Raw genomic sequence first — 19,393 nt, forward strand, 5'->3', positions numbered from 1 at the left:
TAACATAGTGTGTGGACATTCCTTTGTGGGTGCTTGGGGAATACTCTGTACTTAAGAACCAGCCCGCATCACCTCCTGAGAGCCAAGCCTTGATTGCTCGCCACGTTTTAGCAATTAGAGAATCTTGGCTGTGGTACTCTGTGCTTCGACTCTGCCATATAGAGAGCAGGAGTGATACCCCCCTCAAGTCTTTTACAACTAGGGACATAAAGTACAATAGTAACTTTATTGAGCTACTTGTAGCTAATGTGGTTCACTAAGAAAAGTAGTTTTTCATGCCAAGTTTCCAGTTGAGAATGTTGCCCTTAAAACATAGTGAGAAGAATACTATATGCAGCGCTGTATGGTAAACCATAGAGTGATTACACACAACCAAAGATCCCCAGAAAGGGGTTTGCCTTAGTGTTGCATGCATTTCATTAATCGCTGGGTTGTTTAGCCCTAAAGATTTTTAGAATACGCTAGTCCTGCACAGCAACCCGATCCCTGTTCTAAGTCCATTGCAAGACCTAATTTTCCTTTTGGCTTCACCATCCTAATGTTGTGGCTGAACATTATTTTTGTTCCATTTTTCTTTCTAACCTCCTTGAATAGGCTTCTTAAGAATTCTAAGAAAAGGATCTTGAAAGATATGTCATGTTCTGTTGAGCTGCTACTCTCGTGTGCATTATTCCCTTTAAGTCTTTGTAATCCAACAAGTATTTTTAAATTGTTTAATAGTGCACAGATATCTGCTATGTATCGCCACGCCAAGTTCTTACTGCAGTCCCCAGAGCATTGCAGCACTCACTACGGAGATAACTCAAAAGCACTTAAAATCACAGCCAATGGCAGTTTAACACTTGGGGAAATACAAAGGAACTTTACATGAAATGTATAAATAACTGTGGCAATGTGATTGTAGTTTTGTATGCTTTTCTGGGTTAATGTAAGGGTGTTTTGCCTCTTCCACATGTTTGTAACAGGCAGATGAAGCTGATGAGGCCATGAGTAAATTCCTTTCAGAGAAATTAAAGGAGAGGAATATGTGGCTAGGAGTTTGGAAGACAAACCCTGAACTCTTCTTTGTCAAATTTGAAGAAACTTCTATACCCTACGTTGGGATTTTAGTTGAGGTATGTGATCGTATAATTTCTGCTTTGCTTCTGTGTGGTGAATGCCAGTTCCCATGAGGAAATCCATGCTTCACAGTGCCCTGAAAAACGTTAATGTTAAATGTATATAGTTCTCCTAAATCACGGATGTTTATTAATATTCATAAACAAGGACCAGCGCACTAACCATTGCTTTAATCTTTAAAATGTCAAAACCAATTGTATATATTCATTTTTGTTTTTATGAGTTGCTTTAAAGAAATAAATGTTTGGCCCCTCTGGGGGCATGCCAGGGTTCCAATCCTTTCATTAATTTATTTGCTTTTTCTTTTGGTATCTTTTTAGCCTATTGTTGCACAGGTCTCCTAGCCCTGATTGGGTTGACTGAATCATTTCCCTAACTGTACCGTATTTGAACATATGTGGCACTCGTCTGAGTAGCGAGTGCGCCCCGGTGGCAAATTGTGCCTGTCCACAGCAAGTCTGGCCACTGTAAACCTCCCCTGCCTCTAGACCTAAGTCTCCTAAAACCATCTGCTCCACCACATCTCAGTTAAGCCTTGTAGCTGCTCGGGCTAGTCTTTTCTCCTTCAATGCTTATCACTTGCCCTATTGCTGCCCAACATGTTTCAGACCTAGGCAGTGAAAGATCTACTCAGTGTATAGCCTGCTTATGAAAAATACTCCTACGTCCTGTCCCCTTTCCTCTATACTTGTGGGACATTCCGTCCTTTGGGATGGGACCGCAGCACTTTTGTCAAAAAGCATAACAAATGAAAAATGTTGTCCTTTTATTTTTACGCCGGGTACTGCATGCGGCCGTAACCCCACCCTCCTGAGCTCTGCCCTGCGCATCACCCTTCAGTCCTTTTCTCCGCGAGGCAGGGGCTGGTCGCACTAGCATCACTGGGAATTTTATTTTTTGTTCCAGTTGTCCTTTCTTCTGGCGCCAGTTCCTCGGTCTTCTAGTCCTATGTCTATGCCGGAGCGTTTGAGATTCGTGTCCTGTTCTTCCTGCGAATGTAGCTTCGCTAGGGCAGTTCCCCACTCTTTGTTTGGTGTGCCTAGGCCTGGAACATCTTTGGAATTCGTGCTTCTACTGCGACTCCCTCTCCGTCTGGGCCCTCCAGCGTCGTGTTCTTCGGTGGGAGGAGGTGTTTCAGCACGTTCCTCCACCTCATTTCCAGCTTTTCATCGACAAAAAGAGGAAACACCCAGTAAGTTCTTTACTTTTTAGGGCGCCCCAGCCAGGGGACTCCTTCCCGGGGTCTTCCAGGTCCGGGAGGGGCTTGTGTAGCTCTGTCACCAGGGGTTCCCCTGAGGTGCCCCAAGGGCCTAATAGGCGTACTAGAGTTTTCTCCAAGGGTTCCCATAGTAGACCTGCCAGTACCAGGCATCGTTCCGAGGTGCCCCATTTGGGGGCTAACGTTAAGCCCAGTTCTTCTGTGGCTCTGGATACCAGGGGTTGCCCTGAGGTCTCCATTTCCAGAGCTTTCCACACCATCACCAGGGTACGCCCTTAGGTCTCAGTTTCTGGAGCTTTCCATACCAAGTCTCGGCTCGAGGCCTCTTTAGAGGGAGCTTTATGTACCGGGTTAAACCCTGATGTTCCTCTTATTGAGGCCAAGGTCTGTACCGACAGACCCGAGAGACCCTCTTTGAAGGTCTTGTCGGTGATGTATATTCCTCAACCGTCCCATGCTCAGGGACGTGGTGGTACCGGTTCTGTCGAGGGGGCAAAGAGGGTGGTCACTGACCATTACTCCTCCACTACCGCCTTTGCCGAGGTTCCTCCGTGGGAGGCTAAGTTTGTGGCGGGATCTAAGATGTCCAGTAAACATCTGAGACCACCCAGTACCGGCTCTGCCGAGGAGCCTTGTATCAAGGCTAAGATGTTGTTGAAGTCCCCTGACTCCCCTGAGGAGACAAATGCCTCATCTCCACATGTGACGCAGTTCTCTTCAGGTGTTGACAAAATGGCGGCCAAACCTCCATGGTCTACGGTGGCCATTTTGGATACCTCCCTTACGCCGACTTTCACGCCGTCTGGTGCTGGGAACATTCCTTTTGGGGCTGAGCAGCCTTTTCCACACGTCAAGTGGACAACAGAAATCCGTTCCGCCCCTCATTTGACGGGTGTTCTCGGACACCGCTGCTGTATACAGTCTCACTACCTCCTGCTTCCTCTCCACTGGTTTACGTGGACCCGGCTGGTGGTGGGCCTTCATGGCAACTGTCCTCCGTGCCATTCATGGGGATATGCCCCTCACAAGCGGCCTCTACCTGTACCTACGCCAGGGCCTTCGGCTGAGCATGAGTTCTTTGGGAAATTTCCGATGCTCCTGCACTCCGACCCTATGACGGTGTACTCCAAGCGTCTTTTCAGGGAAGTATAACCTGAGCCTCCTGGCCCGCCTTCGGCCCCAGTCGTTCCGATGCAGGTTCCGGTGGTGCCACTCCCTCCACCTCTTCCTTCTGGACCTCCGCCTCTTCCTCCCTTAACTCCATTGTCTCCTATTGAGAAGACACCTGTGGACCGGGACAACACTTTAAAACCTGAGGCAGTATGTGTGCCGGACCAGTCTTCTGCTCCCGCCTCGTTGGAGGAGCTGCAAGCGGATCAGGAAAGCAATGAGCAGCCCCTCTCGGTGAGATCAGTCGATGACCGGGTCCTGGATATGATGGCTCTCCTTGACATTCCAGTACCAGACGTCCCTCCTCCGCAGGATGGGGTGCTTTCAGGAGCCTTTACACTGTCACCTCAAGAGCGTACCGGACAGTTCCTCCAGAAGGACGTCTTGGCTGAGGCCTGCAAGCTCTGCGATAAACCCCACACTGGGCTCCACATCAACAAGAGAATTGACGCTCGATACAAGCTTCACACCTCTGAGGAGATGGCTTCATCGGCTTGTCTGCTCCCATCCTCAACGGTGGTGGCTGCGGCCACCTTACTGTCCAATCCGGCCTTTGCATCTTCAACGGCAGTGGCTCAAATACTATCCAGGGAAGATACACTGTTGGACTCCTTGGGCAAGAAGGCTTTTGCCAGTTCGGCGCTTCAGCTTCGTCAAGCTCATCCTGGCAGCAGCCAATCAGAGGCTGTGGAGAGAGTTAGCCGATTTCCAGGCGTGCATTCCTGCGGATAGGCTAGAGGACTTTAAAGCCAGGTTGCCGGACGCCAGAGTACTGGCACTGGATCTACTGAAGGCTGCGGCACACCACGTGGATACCTCAGCTCGAGGCCTTATGAGTAGGGGCTGACACCTCTCCCCAGGCGTGGCTTCACGCGACAAAGCTTTCAAAGGAAGTGCAGGATAACGTTCTGGACCTTGCTTTTGACGGCGAGGAATTGTTTCATTCGTCTACCGATGAGGAGCTCACAAAGACCAAAGCGAGTACCCAAACTGCCAAATCTTTATCGGTATTGGCGAAAGATCCTGCGAAGGCCCGTTCTACTCAGAGGTCGGGGTCCCAGACTCTGTCCTTCTCTGGGTTGAGGGGGTTTCAGGATTGTCGTGCGTGCCGGACTGATGCACCTGCTGGCGGTGCTCACTGTAAAGCACTGGAGGGGGGCGTCTGTACTCCTGCTCTCAATATTGCAGAGGAGAATCACAGAGCACCCCAGCCAAGATTCTTTATTATGGTATCTATTAGGAAAGATTTCATAATTGTGTGTAATTTTCCATCCATGTGTCAACCCCCAAACTTTTTGCTGCTGTTTAGCCACCATTGACTTGCCAGAGAAGCACAGCCTTCAGTGCTAGGGAGAATTCTCCAAAATGGCTAATTTCCCTTACCTACTGAGTCCCTCAGCAGCTTTGCTGGATTTTTAGGGTTTATTTTTTTCATCTGGTAAGAGTGCCTTTTTCCCACTCTTACATGTGTTTTTCTGTGTGTGCTTTTACCAATTGTGTGATCTTGGGCTCTGGAGCCTCACCTACTCCATGGGCATCATTTTTTGTGTGTTACACAGCACCTTCAGTGCAGTGACACAGGTTTTTCTTTTTAGACTTCCCATTCACTTCATTTTTCTGAGACTGACTACTGTCTCCCAGAAACATGTAAAGTTGCTATTAACTTTATATAGTCTCTTTAAATCACAGACCCAGTACACCCCATCTTACATGGAGTATTGGAAAGGGTTAATTCTTATCCCTTTTTGTCTGTTTCTCTTGCAGCACTGTTTCGCTCCCTTTTTATCAAGACTTGGCTGGTGGCAGTGGTAACTACCCTATTTTTCATACCGCGGTTATCTTAAATAACCATGGTATTGTTTTAGGCTATTTTATTAGCCTCGAACATAAACCCGCTTGACCAAATATATTTTATTTCGGCTCCGGCTTGGTTTATTCGGCATTTCTTTTTGGAAAAGTCTTTCTTGTGTTTTACTCTGCACGCCAAACCAGGTTTGGTTCCTTTGTTCGCTGCCTTTTCGCGGGCTTCTGCACAGAAGCCCTCCTTAAGGTGCCTGAAAGTCTGGGTAGGCAGGATGTGAGGGAGGGGTATTAGGACCCCTGCCATGGGTTCCCCTGGTAACCCAAGTCGCACTCCTGTTTGGCTGGGTGACTGTCCTTGCCAGGACAGCCACCCTGCTGTGTGATTGACAGCCAGGCTGGGTGAATGGGGGAAAACTGCATAAAAAGCAGATCTTTGGGACTGGAAAGGCAGAGTCGCCACTGGAACGAAAGAACCGGCGAGGAGCTGACAGAAGAGGACCTCTAAAACGACTGAACCGCCCGGTGAAGCCCTGCTGCAGGTCCGAATCTTCAAACTCCTACGACATAGAGGATCCTCCAGGAATTTTCTTCCCTTGAGCTGGTGGGACCAACCAGTTCGCCCAAAATTCAAGCCAGGACCCCTCCTCTGGTCGAATTCGCTGTACAGAGCTACAGTTGGCCGGATAGCCAGGAAGGTCGGACCCTGCTTGGGTTTGAAGGAGCGCACCTTTTATTTGTTTCTTTACTCTGCTGCTGGTTTCTTCCCTGGGTAGTGCAGGACCCTCCAGTCTTCCTACTACTTGTCAGTCCGACAGTTGTTTCAGGAACCGTGAGGCTGCAGGAACTACCAGGAATGTCCGTCTCAGCTACAGCTCACTCTCTGTTTTTAAAGGTACTGTGCAAATCCGGTTGTCCGTTTCGGTCAGCCGCGGTGAAAGTGTTTGAAATCTTTCCCCAATCCGAGGGCTTGTCCTTCTCTTCGAACTAACTTTTCTACCAACCAACCTCGTCCGGAATCTGTGCCACGAACTTTACCGCGAACTACCCTGAACTGTGTGATCTTGAGCAAAAGACTTTTGACCCATTGACTTTGGCCTTAAGCCGTTTCTGCCTGATTTTATCACTGTAGTTTCTCTTGTTCAATTGCCCCGAGTACTTACCTGTTGGTTTGATTTAATTTCTAATAACTTTGTCTTTCCCTCCCTTTTAAATTGCTGGAGTGCCATTTTGCTCCTACTTCATTTTGTGAGCTTAACTTGTCTGGAATTTAAGGGAAGTGGTGTGGTGTATTTATGATTGTGATTTTTAACTTGCTTAGAATAGTGAAATGTTATACAACGGTTGAGTAAATAAATGTATATTCTTTTTCTTAGAAACCTTGAGTCACTGTTTGCCTGAATCGTAGTAATTGCTGTCCTTTGTGTAACTATTTGTACTGCTCACTTACTCTTGAGATAAGTCTGGCTGCTCCGCTACTGCTACCACTATAACTGTGTAGTACAGGCTTGTACCAAAGGTGAAATTGTACTGTCACTTGTAGTCTTAATTGTGTGTAGTGTTCCCAAAGGGTACTGCATATAATTCTACCGACATCACCATGACGACCAGAGTTTCCTTATACAACACCGCCGCGGGCTCGAGCCCTTAATCGCTGCCCCGACTCGCCTGCCCCTCCCCTCCTGCTTTAAATGGAGGTGAAGTGGGCCGTGAGGCGTAGCCGGGAGAAGAAGACCGCAGAAAAAGGCCAGCGCTCCTCTTAGCAGCTCTGCTGCGAGCGCACCTCCAAGCTGAAGCCAAATCAGCTGATCTACACTTGCCGCGTGTTCCAATCAATGCTGATCCAATAACGCCCATGCCGTAGACATTTATGACGTCATCACCACCACTGACCTAGATCTCCTTATGGTCAACGAAACGTGGCTACATGAAGCTTCAGGCCCTGTACTTTCCCTCGCACTCCCACCAGGCTATGCTGTCACCAGACAAGATCGACCAACTAAAGGTGGAGGAGTTGTACTAATAGCCAAAGACTCCATCACCATCAGAAAGATTGACAACACCATCAACAATTACAGCGACTATCTCCAACTCGAACTCGCCATCTCTCACCACTGCACCATTACCCTACACCTTATCTACCGCCCACCAGGCCCTGCAGGCGACTTTCAGGCCTCCCTCACCCACCTCTTGGCAGACAATCTAAAGAAATCAACCAAAGCCATCCTCCTCGGTGACGTCAACCTAGGCATGAATGACACCAAAGATCCTGCCGCCAAATCACTTAACACAACCATTGAAACCCTAGGATTTTTGAATGCCATCACAGACCCTTGGACAGAACATTGGACTGAGTCGCCCAACACAGCTGCCCCCTCACAATCACAGGTAATACTCCTACCCCCTTTTCTGACCACCATATCATCACCTTTAACATCCCCACCACCAGAACCCCACCCCAACCCCCTGACCCCCTACCACTGCCCTTCACTAGACGTGCCCGCCAACTCACCAAAGAGACTCTTATCATTTCTACAGGGTCCTGCCTTTAGACGTCCCTTCTCCAATGACACAGAAACCCTCGCTCAGAATTATAACTCTGCCATCACTGCAGCAGTCAACTCCATCGCCCCACTCAAACCAGGTAAAACCAAACCTACTAGCCACACAAATGCTTGGTTCACCGAAGACCTCCTTAAACTCTGTACGGACAAACGTGCCGCACTAACAGGCTGGCAGACATCCCACAATGACAAAGACAACTAGACTTCAAATTACGCTCTAAAGAATATAAGAATGCCATCATCCAAGCCAAAGCGAAATCATTTGAATCTAGAATCGCTGATGCGAAATCCAACACCAAGGAAATGTTCGCCGTATTTAGAGAACTTGAGACTCTGACACCCACCCCCCAAAACTTCACCAAAGATAAGGCATGGTGTGATGACATCCAAACAGCCATGCGTAAAAAGCTTTACTCCTATGTCCCGTCCCCTTTCCTCCATACTTATGGGACATCTCTCCGTCCTGTGGGACGGGACCGGAGCACTTTGTAAAAAGCATCCAAATTATTTTAAAAAATGTGTCCCTCCTCTTTCCTGCGTGGGGCCTGGCACGCGGCCGTAACCCCGCCCATCTTGGCTCCGCCCCGCGCATCGCCCATCAGTCTTTTTCTCCACACGATCAGGGCCGGACGCACTTGCATCCTTGGAAGTTTTTCTTCCGTTTTTCCCCTCTCTGACTCTCGCTAGCGTTCGTTTACTAGTCTGTCTATGTCTTTTAAACTAGATTTTCCAGACTGTTCATCGTGTCACTGTCGCTTTGCGAGGGCGGATCCCCATCCTCTTTGTTTAGAGTGTTTGGGTCCGGAACACAGTTTTTACTGTGACTCCCTTTTGGTCCGGGCACTTCAACGTCGGTTGGAGCGGTGGGAGGAGGTGTTCGGTCGGACTCCTCCTTCGCATTTTCAGGCGTTCATCAACGAGAAGAAAAAACGCCCGGTAAGTTCTTTGATTTTCAGAGCACCCCGGCCGGGGGATACCTTTCCGGGTTCCTGTCGAGCCGGGAGGGGCGTTGATCGCTCTGTTACCGGGGTTCGCCCTGAGGTGCCTGTCGGGCCTAATAATTCTACCGGAGTTTTCTCAGAGGGTCTCCGTATGGGGCATGTGTTCACCGGAGTACACACCGAGGCCCCTCCTGTGGGGGCTGTCTGTAGACCCAGTTCTACTGAGTCGTGGGGTACCGGAGCTTGCTCTGAGGCCGTTCTTTCGGCTTCCCTCAAAAACAAAACCGGGGTACGCCCCGAGGTCTTGGCTGGGCTTGAGGTTACCGAACGCATGTTCGAGGCCCGTGCCGATAAGGCTTCTACCGGGCCTAGGTCCGAGGTCCCTCGTTCAGAGGCTAAGGCTACCAACAGTTCTGAGGGGCCGGGCAAGGCCCTCTCGGTGACAGCGCACCGTTCCCGCTTTTGTGGTGACACCAGATCTGTTGAGGGGGCAAAGAAGAAGGTTTCTTCTTTTACCGGCAGTGCCGAGGCTCTTCCTTCGAAGGCTCAGTTGGCGGTTGGTATGTCTCAGAAACATTCCAGGCCTCATAGTACCGGCTCTGCCGAGGTTCCTTACGTTAAGGCTAAAATTAAGACCCCTGATCCATCGACGGGGACCCCGACGGGGACCCCTGCCTCACTTCCTACCGTGCCGCAGTTCCCCTCAGATGAGGACAAAATGGCGCCCGTTCCCGCCACGACCACGGCGGCCATTTTAGGTACTACCCCTACAACTACGCCATCGGCCCCTGGTGTAGGGTTCAGTCCTTCGGGTGAACCTAAGGTCCCTTGTGCACATCCTTACAGGCCAGTTTTTGATTGGAACGCCCGGATGCCTCTTCCACACAATGTTTCGTTGCCCGCGGGGGCGGCTCCCTTGATTTATGTGGATATGTCGGCGAAGGGGCGGGTGTGGCTCCCGTCCCCGTTGCGTCCCTGGATTTGTCCACCTCATGAGAGGCCTCCTCAGGTTCCGAAACAATCTCCTGAGGACACTTTTTTTTCGGTAAGTTTCAAGCGCTTATGCCCACCGACCCCATGAGAGAATATTTCAAGGGGCTTTTCAGGAGATATGTCCACCCGTGCCTCCGGCTCCAACCGTTCCGTCAGTGCTTCCGCCGGCGCCCCCTTGCCTGTGGTGCCTCCCCCTGCGCTTCCGCCTGTGCCGCCATTGTCCCCAGTGGACAAGGCAGTGCCTGACTCCGCTCAGCAGGAGCCGGACCTGTCAGATGACCCTCAAGGCGATCAGGACAACGAGGACCTGCCCCGCTCTACCAGAGCTTTCCATGACCGGGTACTGGACATGATGAGCTTCTTGGATGTTCCGGTGCCTGAGGCACCTGCTCCGCAGGAGGGCGTGCTTTCTGGGGTGTTCACCTTGTCTCCTTTGGAGCGTACCGGCCTGTTCTTGCAGAAGGACGTTCTGGCCGAGGTCCGAAGAGTTTGGGAAAAGCCACACTCGGGACTTCTTGTCAATGAAAAGATTGACGCGAGGTACAGGCTACATTCCTCGGAGTGGCCTTGTCGTCTTGTCCGCCTCCCTCCTCCACAGTGGTGGCTGCGGCCACGTTGCAATCCAGACCTGCAGCTTCCTCCTCCACGACGGCAACTCAGGTCTTGGAGGGAGGACAAGCTCCTGGACTCCCTAGGGAGGAAAATCTTTGCCAATTCGGCCTTGCAGCTCAGGCAGGCCAAAGCAGAATTGATTTTGGCAGGAGCTAACATGCGGATGTGGAGAGGTCTGTTGGAATTTGAGGAGGAGGCCTTTCCGATGCCAGGGTCTTGGCCCAGGATCTCCTGGAGGCTGCGGCTCATCACGTAGACACCTCGGCTCGGGGTCTGATGCTTGGGGTTGATACCTTGCGGCAAGCGTGGCTGCATGCCACTAAGTTTTCGAAGGAGGTGCAAGACAAGGTTCTGGACCTTCCATTTGATGGTAAGGAGCTTTTTCACTCTTCTACTGATGTAGAATTCACCAAAACCAAAGACTGCATTCAGACGGCCAAATCATTGTCTGTTCTGGTCAAAGCTCCCTTCAAGGCTCAAAGGCCGTTGTCGCAAGGTCGACCTTCCTCTGGTTTTAGGGGCTTCCTCGACCGCAAAAATCGCTGATTGGATACCCCTGCAGGGAATAACCGCCATAGACAACAGCGTACGCAGTATTTCTCCCGCTCCTCAGCCTCCTCATCAGGTTCAGGTGGCACCGCCACCGATAAACCTGCCAAATGAGGGTTTTCCACGCTCGCACGAGACCCCGGTGGGAGGACGCATTGCGTCTCATTGGGAGGCGTGGCAAGCCATCACAGAAGACAGATGGGTCTTGTCAGTCGCTCGAGCGGGCTTCCGCTTACCTTTACCCCCTACCCCACCCCGCAACCCCTCAAGGCCGAGGTTCAGGAACTTCTGCTCCTCAGAGCTGTGGAACCCGTTCCCCTTGGGGAGCGAGGGGAGGGCTTCTACTCCCGGCTGTTTACGGTGCCCAAATCCAACCAGGCTGGCCTGCGCACCATCCTAGAACTTTCCCAGTTCAATCTTTCCCTACCCCAAGAGAAATTTGAGATGATCACGCCCGGCCAGATTTGCTCCTCGTTGCAGGCGGGCGACTGGCTCAGCGTGGTGGATCTTCAGGATGCTTACAGGCATATCCTGATTTGGAACCCACACAGGAGATACCTCAGTTTCTCTTTGGGAGAGGAGCACTTCCAGTTTCGGGTGCTTCCTTTTGGCCTCAGTTCGGCGCCGCGTGTCTTCACGAAGATGTCGGTGATCGCGCCCTATCTTCGTCTCCAGGGTATCCATGAGTATCCGTATTTGGACGACTGGCTCTTATGCCGGGGTGCGCCCAGAGGCCTTGGTGGGGCTTGGTGCTACCGAACGGATGTTCGAGGCCCGCGCGAGTACGTCTGTTACTGGAACTGGGTCCGAGGTCCCTCATACAGAGGCTAAAACTACCAACATTTCTGAGGGTCTGGCAAGGCCTTATCGGTGAAGGTTGTTTCTCACCGTTCCTGCTCTTGTGGCGACACCAGATCTGTTGAGGGGGCAAAGAAGGGAAATTCTTCTTTTACCGGCAGCGCCGAGGTCCTTACTGAGAAGGCTAATTTGGCGGTTGGTATGTCGCAGGAACATTCCAGGCCTCATAGTACTGGCTCTGCCGAGGTTCCTTATGTTAAGGCTAAAGTTAAGACCCCTGATCCATCGACAGGGACCCCTGCCTCACTTCCTCACGTGCCGCAGTTCCCCTCAGGTGATGACAAAATGGCGCCCGTTCCCGCCACGACCGCGGCGGCCATTTTGAACGCTACCCCTACAGCTGCGCCATCGGCCTCAGATGTAGGGCTGGTTTCTCGGCCTTGTGCGCATCCTTATCGGTCAGTTTATGACCGGAATGCTCGGATACCCCTTCCGCACAATTGTCTGTTGCCTGCGGGGTGGGCACCTTTGGTTGATCTGTCCATCCAGATATAGGAGTGGGCCATGCTTCATGGCGTCTGGCTGCTTGCGGTGCACATCCCGGGCCAGCTGAATGTCACAGCGGATGCCGTCAGCCAGCGGACAGTGGTCAGCTACGAGTGGGAGTTGAAGGCGGAGGTCCTCTCATGGATTTTCTTGCGTTGGGGCACACCGGAGGTGGACCTCTTCGCCACGGCGGTAAACAAGAAGCTTTCCCCGTATGCCTCCAGAGGCGGGCTGGGAGCCTCCTCTCTGAGGGATGCTCTCGAGATTCCATGGCACAACATGAGAGCTTACGCCTTCCTGCCTCTGCCTCTAGTTCGAGCAATTTGGAAGTTGAAGAACTCTGTGAACTGTTCCCTTCTACTGATAGCTCCATGGTGGCCGGCCAGGTTTTGGTTCTCAGAACTTCAACACCTGTCGGTGTATCCGCTGATCAGGTTACCAGTAACTCCCGATCTTCTTCACCAAGGGAAACAACAGATGTGGCACCCCTCCCCACAATCGCTCAGCTTGGCGGCATGGTGCCTGAGTTCAAGTCTTTAGAGCATCTGAGTTTTTCTGCGGATAACATGCGCATTATCCAGGCAGCCAGGAAACCCTCGACCAGATCTCAATACAGGAGTAAATGGCTCAGGTTCTGTCATTGGTTTTTGGAGAAGAAGTTGGATCCAAGGGTTGCCATGATTGACACAGTGCTGTCCTTCGTGTCCTCCCTAGCAGAGTCAGAGGTTCATGTTCTGTCATGCAGAACTTACCTTACAGCGGTTTCCGCTTATCTTTCTACAGACCTGGGTTCTTATTCTCTAACTAACCCAGTGGTGAAGAGGCAGTTTGCTGGCTTGACCCTCCACTACCCCCTGGTTCGTAGTCCGCACCCGCCTTGGGACCTAAATGTAGGCCTGACGCCGCTGTGCCATAAACCTTTTGAGCCAATGGCTACGGTTGACCTCAAGTACGTGTCCTGGAAAGTGTCCTTTCTGGTAGCCGTTACGTCAGCGAGGCGAGTGAGTGAGCTCCAGGCATCGTCGGTGGAGCACCCTTTCTTGGTCTTTCACAAGGACAAGGTAGTCCTTCGGACGAACCCAGCTTTCCTACCAAAGGTAGTGACCGAATTCCATCTGAATCAGTCGATTTCCCTTCCGGTCTTTTTTCCGAACCCTGCCTCGGAGGCGGAAAGGGTTCTACACTGCCTGGATGTCCGAAGAGCTCTTAGGTTCTACTTGGACAGGACTTCCGAGCTTCGGAGCTCTTCCCAACTGTTTGTGACCTTCGGTAAGCCTCAGGGCAGGCCGGCGTCTAAGGCATCCATTTCCAGATGGAGTACCGGCTGTATCACGGAATCTTTCACTGTCCAAAAGCTGAAACCTCCTAAAGGTAACCATGCACACCAGGTGCGAGGCAAGGCAGCCGCAGTTGCTTTTCAGAAGTATGTTCCCTGGGAGTCCATCGCTAAAGCGGCTACTTGGGCCTCCCCATCTGCTTTCTGTAAGCATTACTGCCCCGATATGAGCTCTAGAGCTGACGCTCAGTTCGGCCAGGCTGTGCTGAAGAACCTGTTTCAGTAAGGGGTATTTCCATCCACCCATAGTTCCTGTAAGGAGTGCTTGGGAATCTCCCATAAGTATGGAGGAAAGGGGATGGGACGTAGGAGTATTACCAGGTTACTCACCGTAGTGACCACCTTACTCCTAGTCCATAGTCCCCTTTCCTCCATAAGCCCGCCCGCCGTCCCCTCTAATAAGGTTCCTCTGTTATTGCTAATGGGTATTTGACCCTGCGATAGAAAAGGACTGATGGGCGATGCGCGAGGCGGAGCCAAGATGGGCGGGGTTACGGCCGCGTGCCAGGCCCCACGCAGGAAAGAGAGGAGGGACAAATCTTTGAAAAAAATTTGGATGCTTTTTACAAAGTGCTCCGGTGCCGTCCCACAGGACGGAGAAATGTCCCATAAGTATGGAGGAAAGGGTCTATGGACTAGGAGTAAGGTGGTCCCTACGGTGAGTAACCTGGTAAATCTCACTTCAAGCAAAAATGACGAACACCAAACTGCGCTCCCTACTCCCGCTCCATTCTCCCCATCGGATGCTTCCTCCACCTTCTCATTCAAAGCCATCCAGGAGAAAGACATGATTAACCTCATGAAAGGTATCAACCCATCCAATTGTAATGGCAACCCCTGCCGCTATTATCAAGGACTGTGCTGACACTCTCGCTCCATTCCTAACAGCCTTTGTCAACGCTTCCTTCGCCCCAGACAAAGTCCTGTCACGCCTCAAGGTAGCCTGGGTCTGGCCTCTCATAAAAAACATACACTTGACTCCACCTCACCCAACAACTACAGACCCATTACCACCATTCCGTTTTTACTTAAGATTCTGGACAAAGCAGCATACCTGCAAATTCAGCACTTCCTCGAAGAAACCAAACTCCTGGGTCTGAGATAATCTGGCTTTCGTCCTAAACATGGGACAGAGACCGCTCTAGTCAACCTAAAAAACCAGATGGAGGACGCAAGAGACCAAGGCAAACCCGTCCTGCTTCTTCTCCTCAATCTCTCTGCCGCATTCGACCTGGTAGATCATGACGTCCTATGCCATCACCTCACCTACACTGCCAACTTCTCCCCAGGAGCCACCACATGGATCACTTCATTCCTACAAGGAAGGACCATCCAGGTCTTCTCTGGTCTAGCCACTGCCTCACCCACCATCATGTTATGTGGAGTACCTCAAGGCTCTTGCCTCTCCCCTACCCTCTACAACATCTTTACTCGCCCCCTCTTTCTCGTCATGGGCATCTCTTACACCAACGACACGCGATCCTTCTCATACTCTCAGGGAGCTATGACACTGACTCCATGACTCTCAACAACATATACAATACCATCCAAACATAGATGGCTGTCAGTGGTCTTTGCCTCAACTCGGACAAAACTGAACTCCTACTTGTAGGATCCCCTGACACCCTCAAAAAACTGGACGCCCAGTTTAGTCACTACACCATTGACTCCAGCAGAATTCCAGTATCTGACACAGTAAAAACTTTAGGTGTCTATCTAGATACAAATCTATCTACGACTAAGCAAGTAAATGCAATCGCCGCCTCTGCTGCCTACCATGCAATACCTCTCAATGCAGCCAGGCCCTTTCTCTCCAAAGACATCTGCACCAACATAGCCAGAGCCATCACAGGATCCCGGCTGGACTACTGCAATGTTCTCTTCCTAGGGACCTCCACAAAAAATCTTGAGAAACTGCAAGTCATTCAGAATAGCGCACTGCGTGCAGCACAAGGTATCTCTAAAAGAGAATACATCACTGCCGCCAGAAAAGCATAGCACTGGCTCCCCATAAAGTAGAGGATTATCTTCAAAGCCCCGACCCTCATCCACAAATGCATCCACCTCTCTGCACCACCCTATCTGTCACAAAGAATCCACCCCGCCTTCTCCACAAGACCCACCAGAACACCCTATGCCAATATGCTCTCTGTATCCAGGGTAAAAAGAGCCAGAGCAGGTGGCGCCAGCATCCCCTACCTTACCTCTCTACACTTGAACGCTCTCCCCACTACCCTGCAGGCCGAATCATCACTCATTGCCTTCCGCAAGGCTATGAAAACTACCTTGTTCGCCTGATCAACCTTATTTGCTGATATGATTACTTTCCCCTTCCTCAGGGATACTGCGAATGTTCCACTACTGCAACTAGTCTACTGTACTAAAGACCTTCAATGCGTACTATGTATAATAGCCATGCTATCAAATGTTTGAATTCTGTCCCCACTGTAACTAAGTTTTTCCTAAAAGTAACAGCGCCACAATGCCCCTGGGCTGTTAGTGCACTATACAAATGTAAAAAATAAAATAAATTATAGAGATGTACATTATCAATACCATGTCTACTACCATTTACCGGAGTAGAGGGATCAAGTGAAAGCCGTATACGCTTTCCCAGCTCTGCCATGACAGCTGGTGCCATCATGGATACCTCCAAAATGGCACAATTTAATGTTACAGGACTCAGATCTTTCATAGCTAGCTGACTCATGTTTTCTCGAACACTTAGGAAACTGCTCTGAATAGGTAGATCATAATCATACATTTTTTTAAGAGGTAAATTCAACCCTACCTGCTAATTGCTGGAAGAATCATGAATTTGAGTGAGCATTTGAGCACACATTAATGCAAACTCCACCTCTTGAACAATCCATTCGTCCTTTTTATTTTGTTCCTGATGGCTAACAACTTGATTTAACTCAGTTGCCGGAAGATTTGTTTTGGAAGAGTTCGAAGAGACCGTAGTTTCACTATCCATTAATATTTGTTTTTTAACAGAGTATCAATACATGTATTGTTTGAAGATTTCATTGCAGGCATGCAAACCTTCCCACTTCTTAGACTTGTTGCCATTACTCCTGCGTCCTGCTCCCTTTCCTCCATACTTGTGGGACATTTCGTCCTTCGGGACGGGACCAGAGCACTTTTGTCAAAAAGCATAAAAAATGAAAATGTTTGTCCTTCTCTTTTTACGCGGGGTACCGCACGCGGCCGTAACCCCGTGCATCGCCCTTCAGTCCTTTTCTCTGCGCGGTCGGGGCTGGAGGCACTTGCGTCACCGGGAAGACATTTTTCTTTGTTCCCGTTGTCCTTCTTTCCTGCTCCGGTTCTGCAGTCGCGTAGTCCTCCGTCCATGCCGGAGCATATGGGATTTGTGTCCTTTTCTTCATGCGAGTGTCGCTTCACTAGGGCGGATCCCCATTCTCTCTGCTTGGAGTGTCTGGGCCCGGACCAGCGTTGGAATTCGTGTTTCTACTGCGACTCCCTCTCCATACGGGCACTCCAGCGTTGTCTTCTTCGGCGGGAGGAAGTCTTTCAGCGCATTCCTCCACCTAATTTTCAGCTTTTCATCGACGAAAAGAAGAGACGCCTGGTAAATTCCTTACTTTTTAGGGCGCCCTTGCTGGGGGGCTCCTTCCCGGGGTCTTCCAGGTCCGGGGGGGGCTTGAGCAGCTCTGCTACCAGTGGTTCCCATGAGGTGGCTCGCAGGCCTAACAGCCGTACAAGAGTTTTCTCTGAGAATTCCCACAACGGACCTGCCGAGACCAGACTACGTTCCAAGGTTCACCTGTCAGGTGCTAAGCTTCAGCAAAGTTCATCTGTGGCTTTGGATACCGGGGTTCACTCCGAGGTCTTAGTTTCTGGAGTTTTCCACACAGACACCGTGGTATTCCCTGAGGCCTCATTTCCTGGAGCTTTCTGTACCAAGTCACGGCTTGAGGACCCTCTCGAGGAAGCTACACGTACCGGGGGAAAGGCCTCTCTTTGAGGCTAAGGTGTATACCGACAAAACCGAGACCTGCTCTGAAGGTCTTGTCTGTGAGGTGGATTCCTCAGCATTCCCGCGCTCAGTGACGCAGTGATACCGGTTCTGTCGAGGGGGCAAAGAGGGTGGTCATTGACTGTAACTCCTCTATTACCGGCTCTGCTGAGGTTCCTCCTCAGCAGGCTAATTTTGGGGCCACTTCCAAGATGTCCAGTAAACATCCGAGACCCCCAGGTACCGCCTCTGCCGAGGATCCTGTGTCAAGGCTAAGGTGTTGCTTAAGTCCCCTGACCAGCCTGAGGAGGCGATTGCCTCATCTACACTTGTGAGGCAGTTCTCTTCAGGAATCGAGAAAATGGCGGCCCAACCCTCATGGTCCATGGCCACCATTTTGGGATTCTTCCCTTACACCTAGGCTCTCGATGTCGGGTGCTGGGAACCTTCTTTTTGGGACTGAGCGTCCGTTTCCACATCATGTGGACAGTAAAAATCTGTTCCGCCCTTCTTACAACTGCCGCATACTGTCTCGCTTCCTCCTGCTTCTGCTCCGTTGGTCTATGTGGACCCGGTTGGTGGTGGGCCTTCCTGGCAACCATCCTCATTTCGTTGAGCGGCCTCTGCACACCCCAGCGGCTAAACCTTCATCCGAGGATGCGTTTTTCGGGAAATTTCAGAGGCTCATGCACTGACCCCATGAAGGAGTATTTTAAGGGTCTTTTCAAGGAGATCTACCCTGAACCTCCTGTTCCTCCTTCCACCCTGGCGGTTCCGACAGCTCCTGCCGTGGTACCACTTCTTCCTCTTGGCCCGCCTCCAGCTCTTCCTCCCCTACCTCTGCTGTCTCCCGTAGAGAAGACACCGGCAGAACACGATAGCACTTTAAAACCTGTAATGGCCCAGCTGTCTGCTCCCGACTCGCTGGATGACCCTCAAGCAGATCAGGATAGCGATGAGCAGCCCCGCTCTGTCAGAGCATTCCATGACCGTTTCCTGGATATGATGGCCCTCCTTGACATTCCAGTACCTGAGGCCCCCGCTCCGCGGGAGGGGGTGCTTTCGGAGCTTTCACCTTGTCACCACAAGAGCACATCAGCCTGTTTCTTCAGAAGGTCGTTTTGGAAGAGGCCCGTAAGGTCTGGGATAAGCCCCACACCTGGCTACATATCAGTAAGAGAATTGACGCCTGTTACAGGCTCCACGCCTCTGAGGAGATAGCCTTGGTGTCTGGTCTGCTCCCTTCCTCGATGGTGGTAGCTGCGGCAACGCTTCAAACCAAGCCGGCCTCTGTGACCTCAAGGACTGCGGCTATGATTCTGTCCAAGGAAGACAAGATTCTGGACTCCTTGGGCGAGAAAGTCTTTGCCATCTCAGCACTCCAACTTCGTCAAGCAGATACCGAGCTCATCCTGGCTGCAGCTAATATGAGGTTGTGGAAGGAGTTGGCTGATTTCCAGGAGTGTATTCCTGCAGATAGGCTAGACGACTTCAAAGCCGGTTTGACAGACGCCAGGGTGTTGGCACAAGATCTGCTGGAAGCTGCGGCACACCATGTAGATACCTCAGCTCGAGGCCTTATGGTGAGAATTGACACCTCCCGCCAGGCATGGCTCCCTGCGTCAGTTTTCGAAGGAGGTGCAAGACAAAGTTCTGGACCTTCCCTTCGACGGCAAAGGAATTGTTTCATTCTTCTACTGATGAGGAACTTTCAAAGACTAAGGCAAGCACTCAAACCGCCAAATCTTTGTCGGTCCTGGCGAAGGT

General features: G+C 51.0%; 1 protein-coding gene across 1 annotated transcript in view; it reads left to right on the forward strand.

The window, feature by feature from the left end:
* SHCBP1L (SHC binding and spindle associated 1 like) overlaps positions 1-19,393 on the forward strand; it is a 1,561,452-nt gene that overhangs the window by 206,317 nt on the left and 1,335,742 nt on the right. The window contains exon 2 of the mRNA XM_069635012.1: positions 966-1,115. Coding sequence (XP_069491113.1) covers positions 966-1,115 — 150 coding nt within the window. The remainder of the gene's footprint in view (positions 1-965; positions 1,116-19,393) is intronic.

This window comes from Ambystoma mexicanum, chromosome 1q (assembly GCF_040938575.1).
Source record: "Ambystoma mexicanum isolate Mex_15411 chromosome 1q, UKY_AmexF1_1, whole genome shotgun sequence".
Classification (NCBI taxonomy): Eukaryota; Metazoa; Chordata; class Amphibia; order Caudata; family Ambystomatidae; genus Ambystoma; species Ambystoma mexicanum.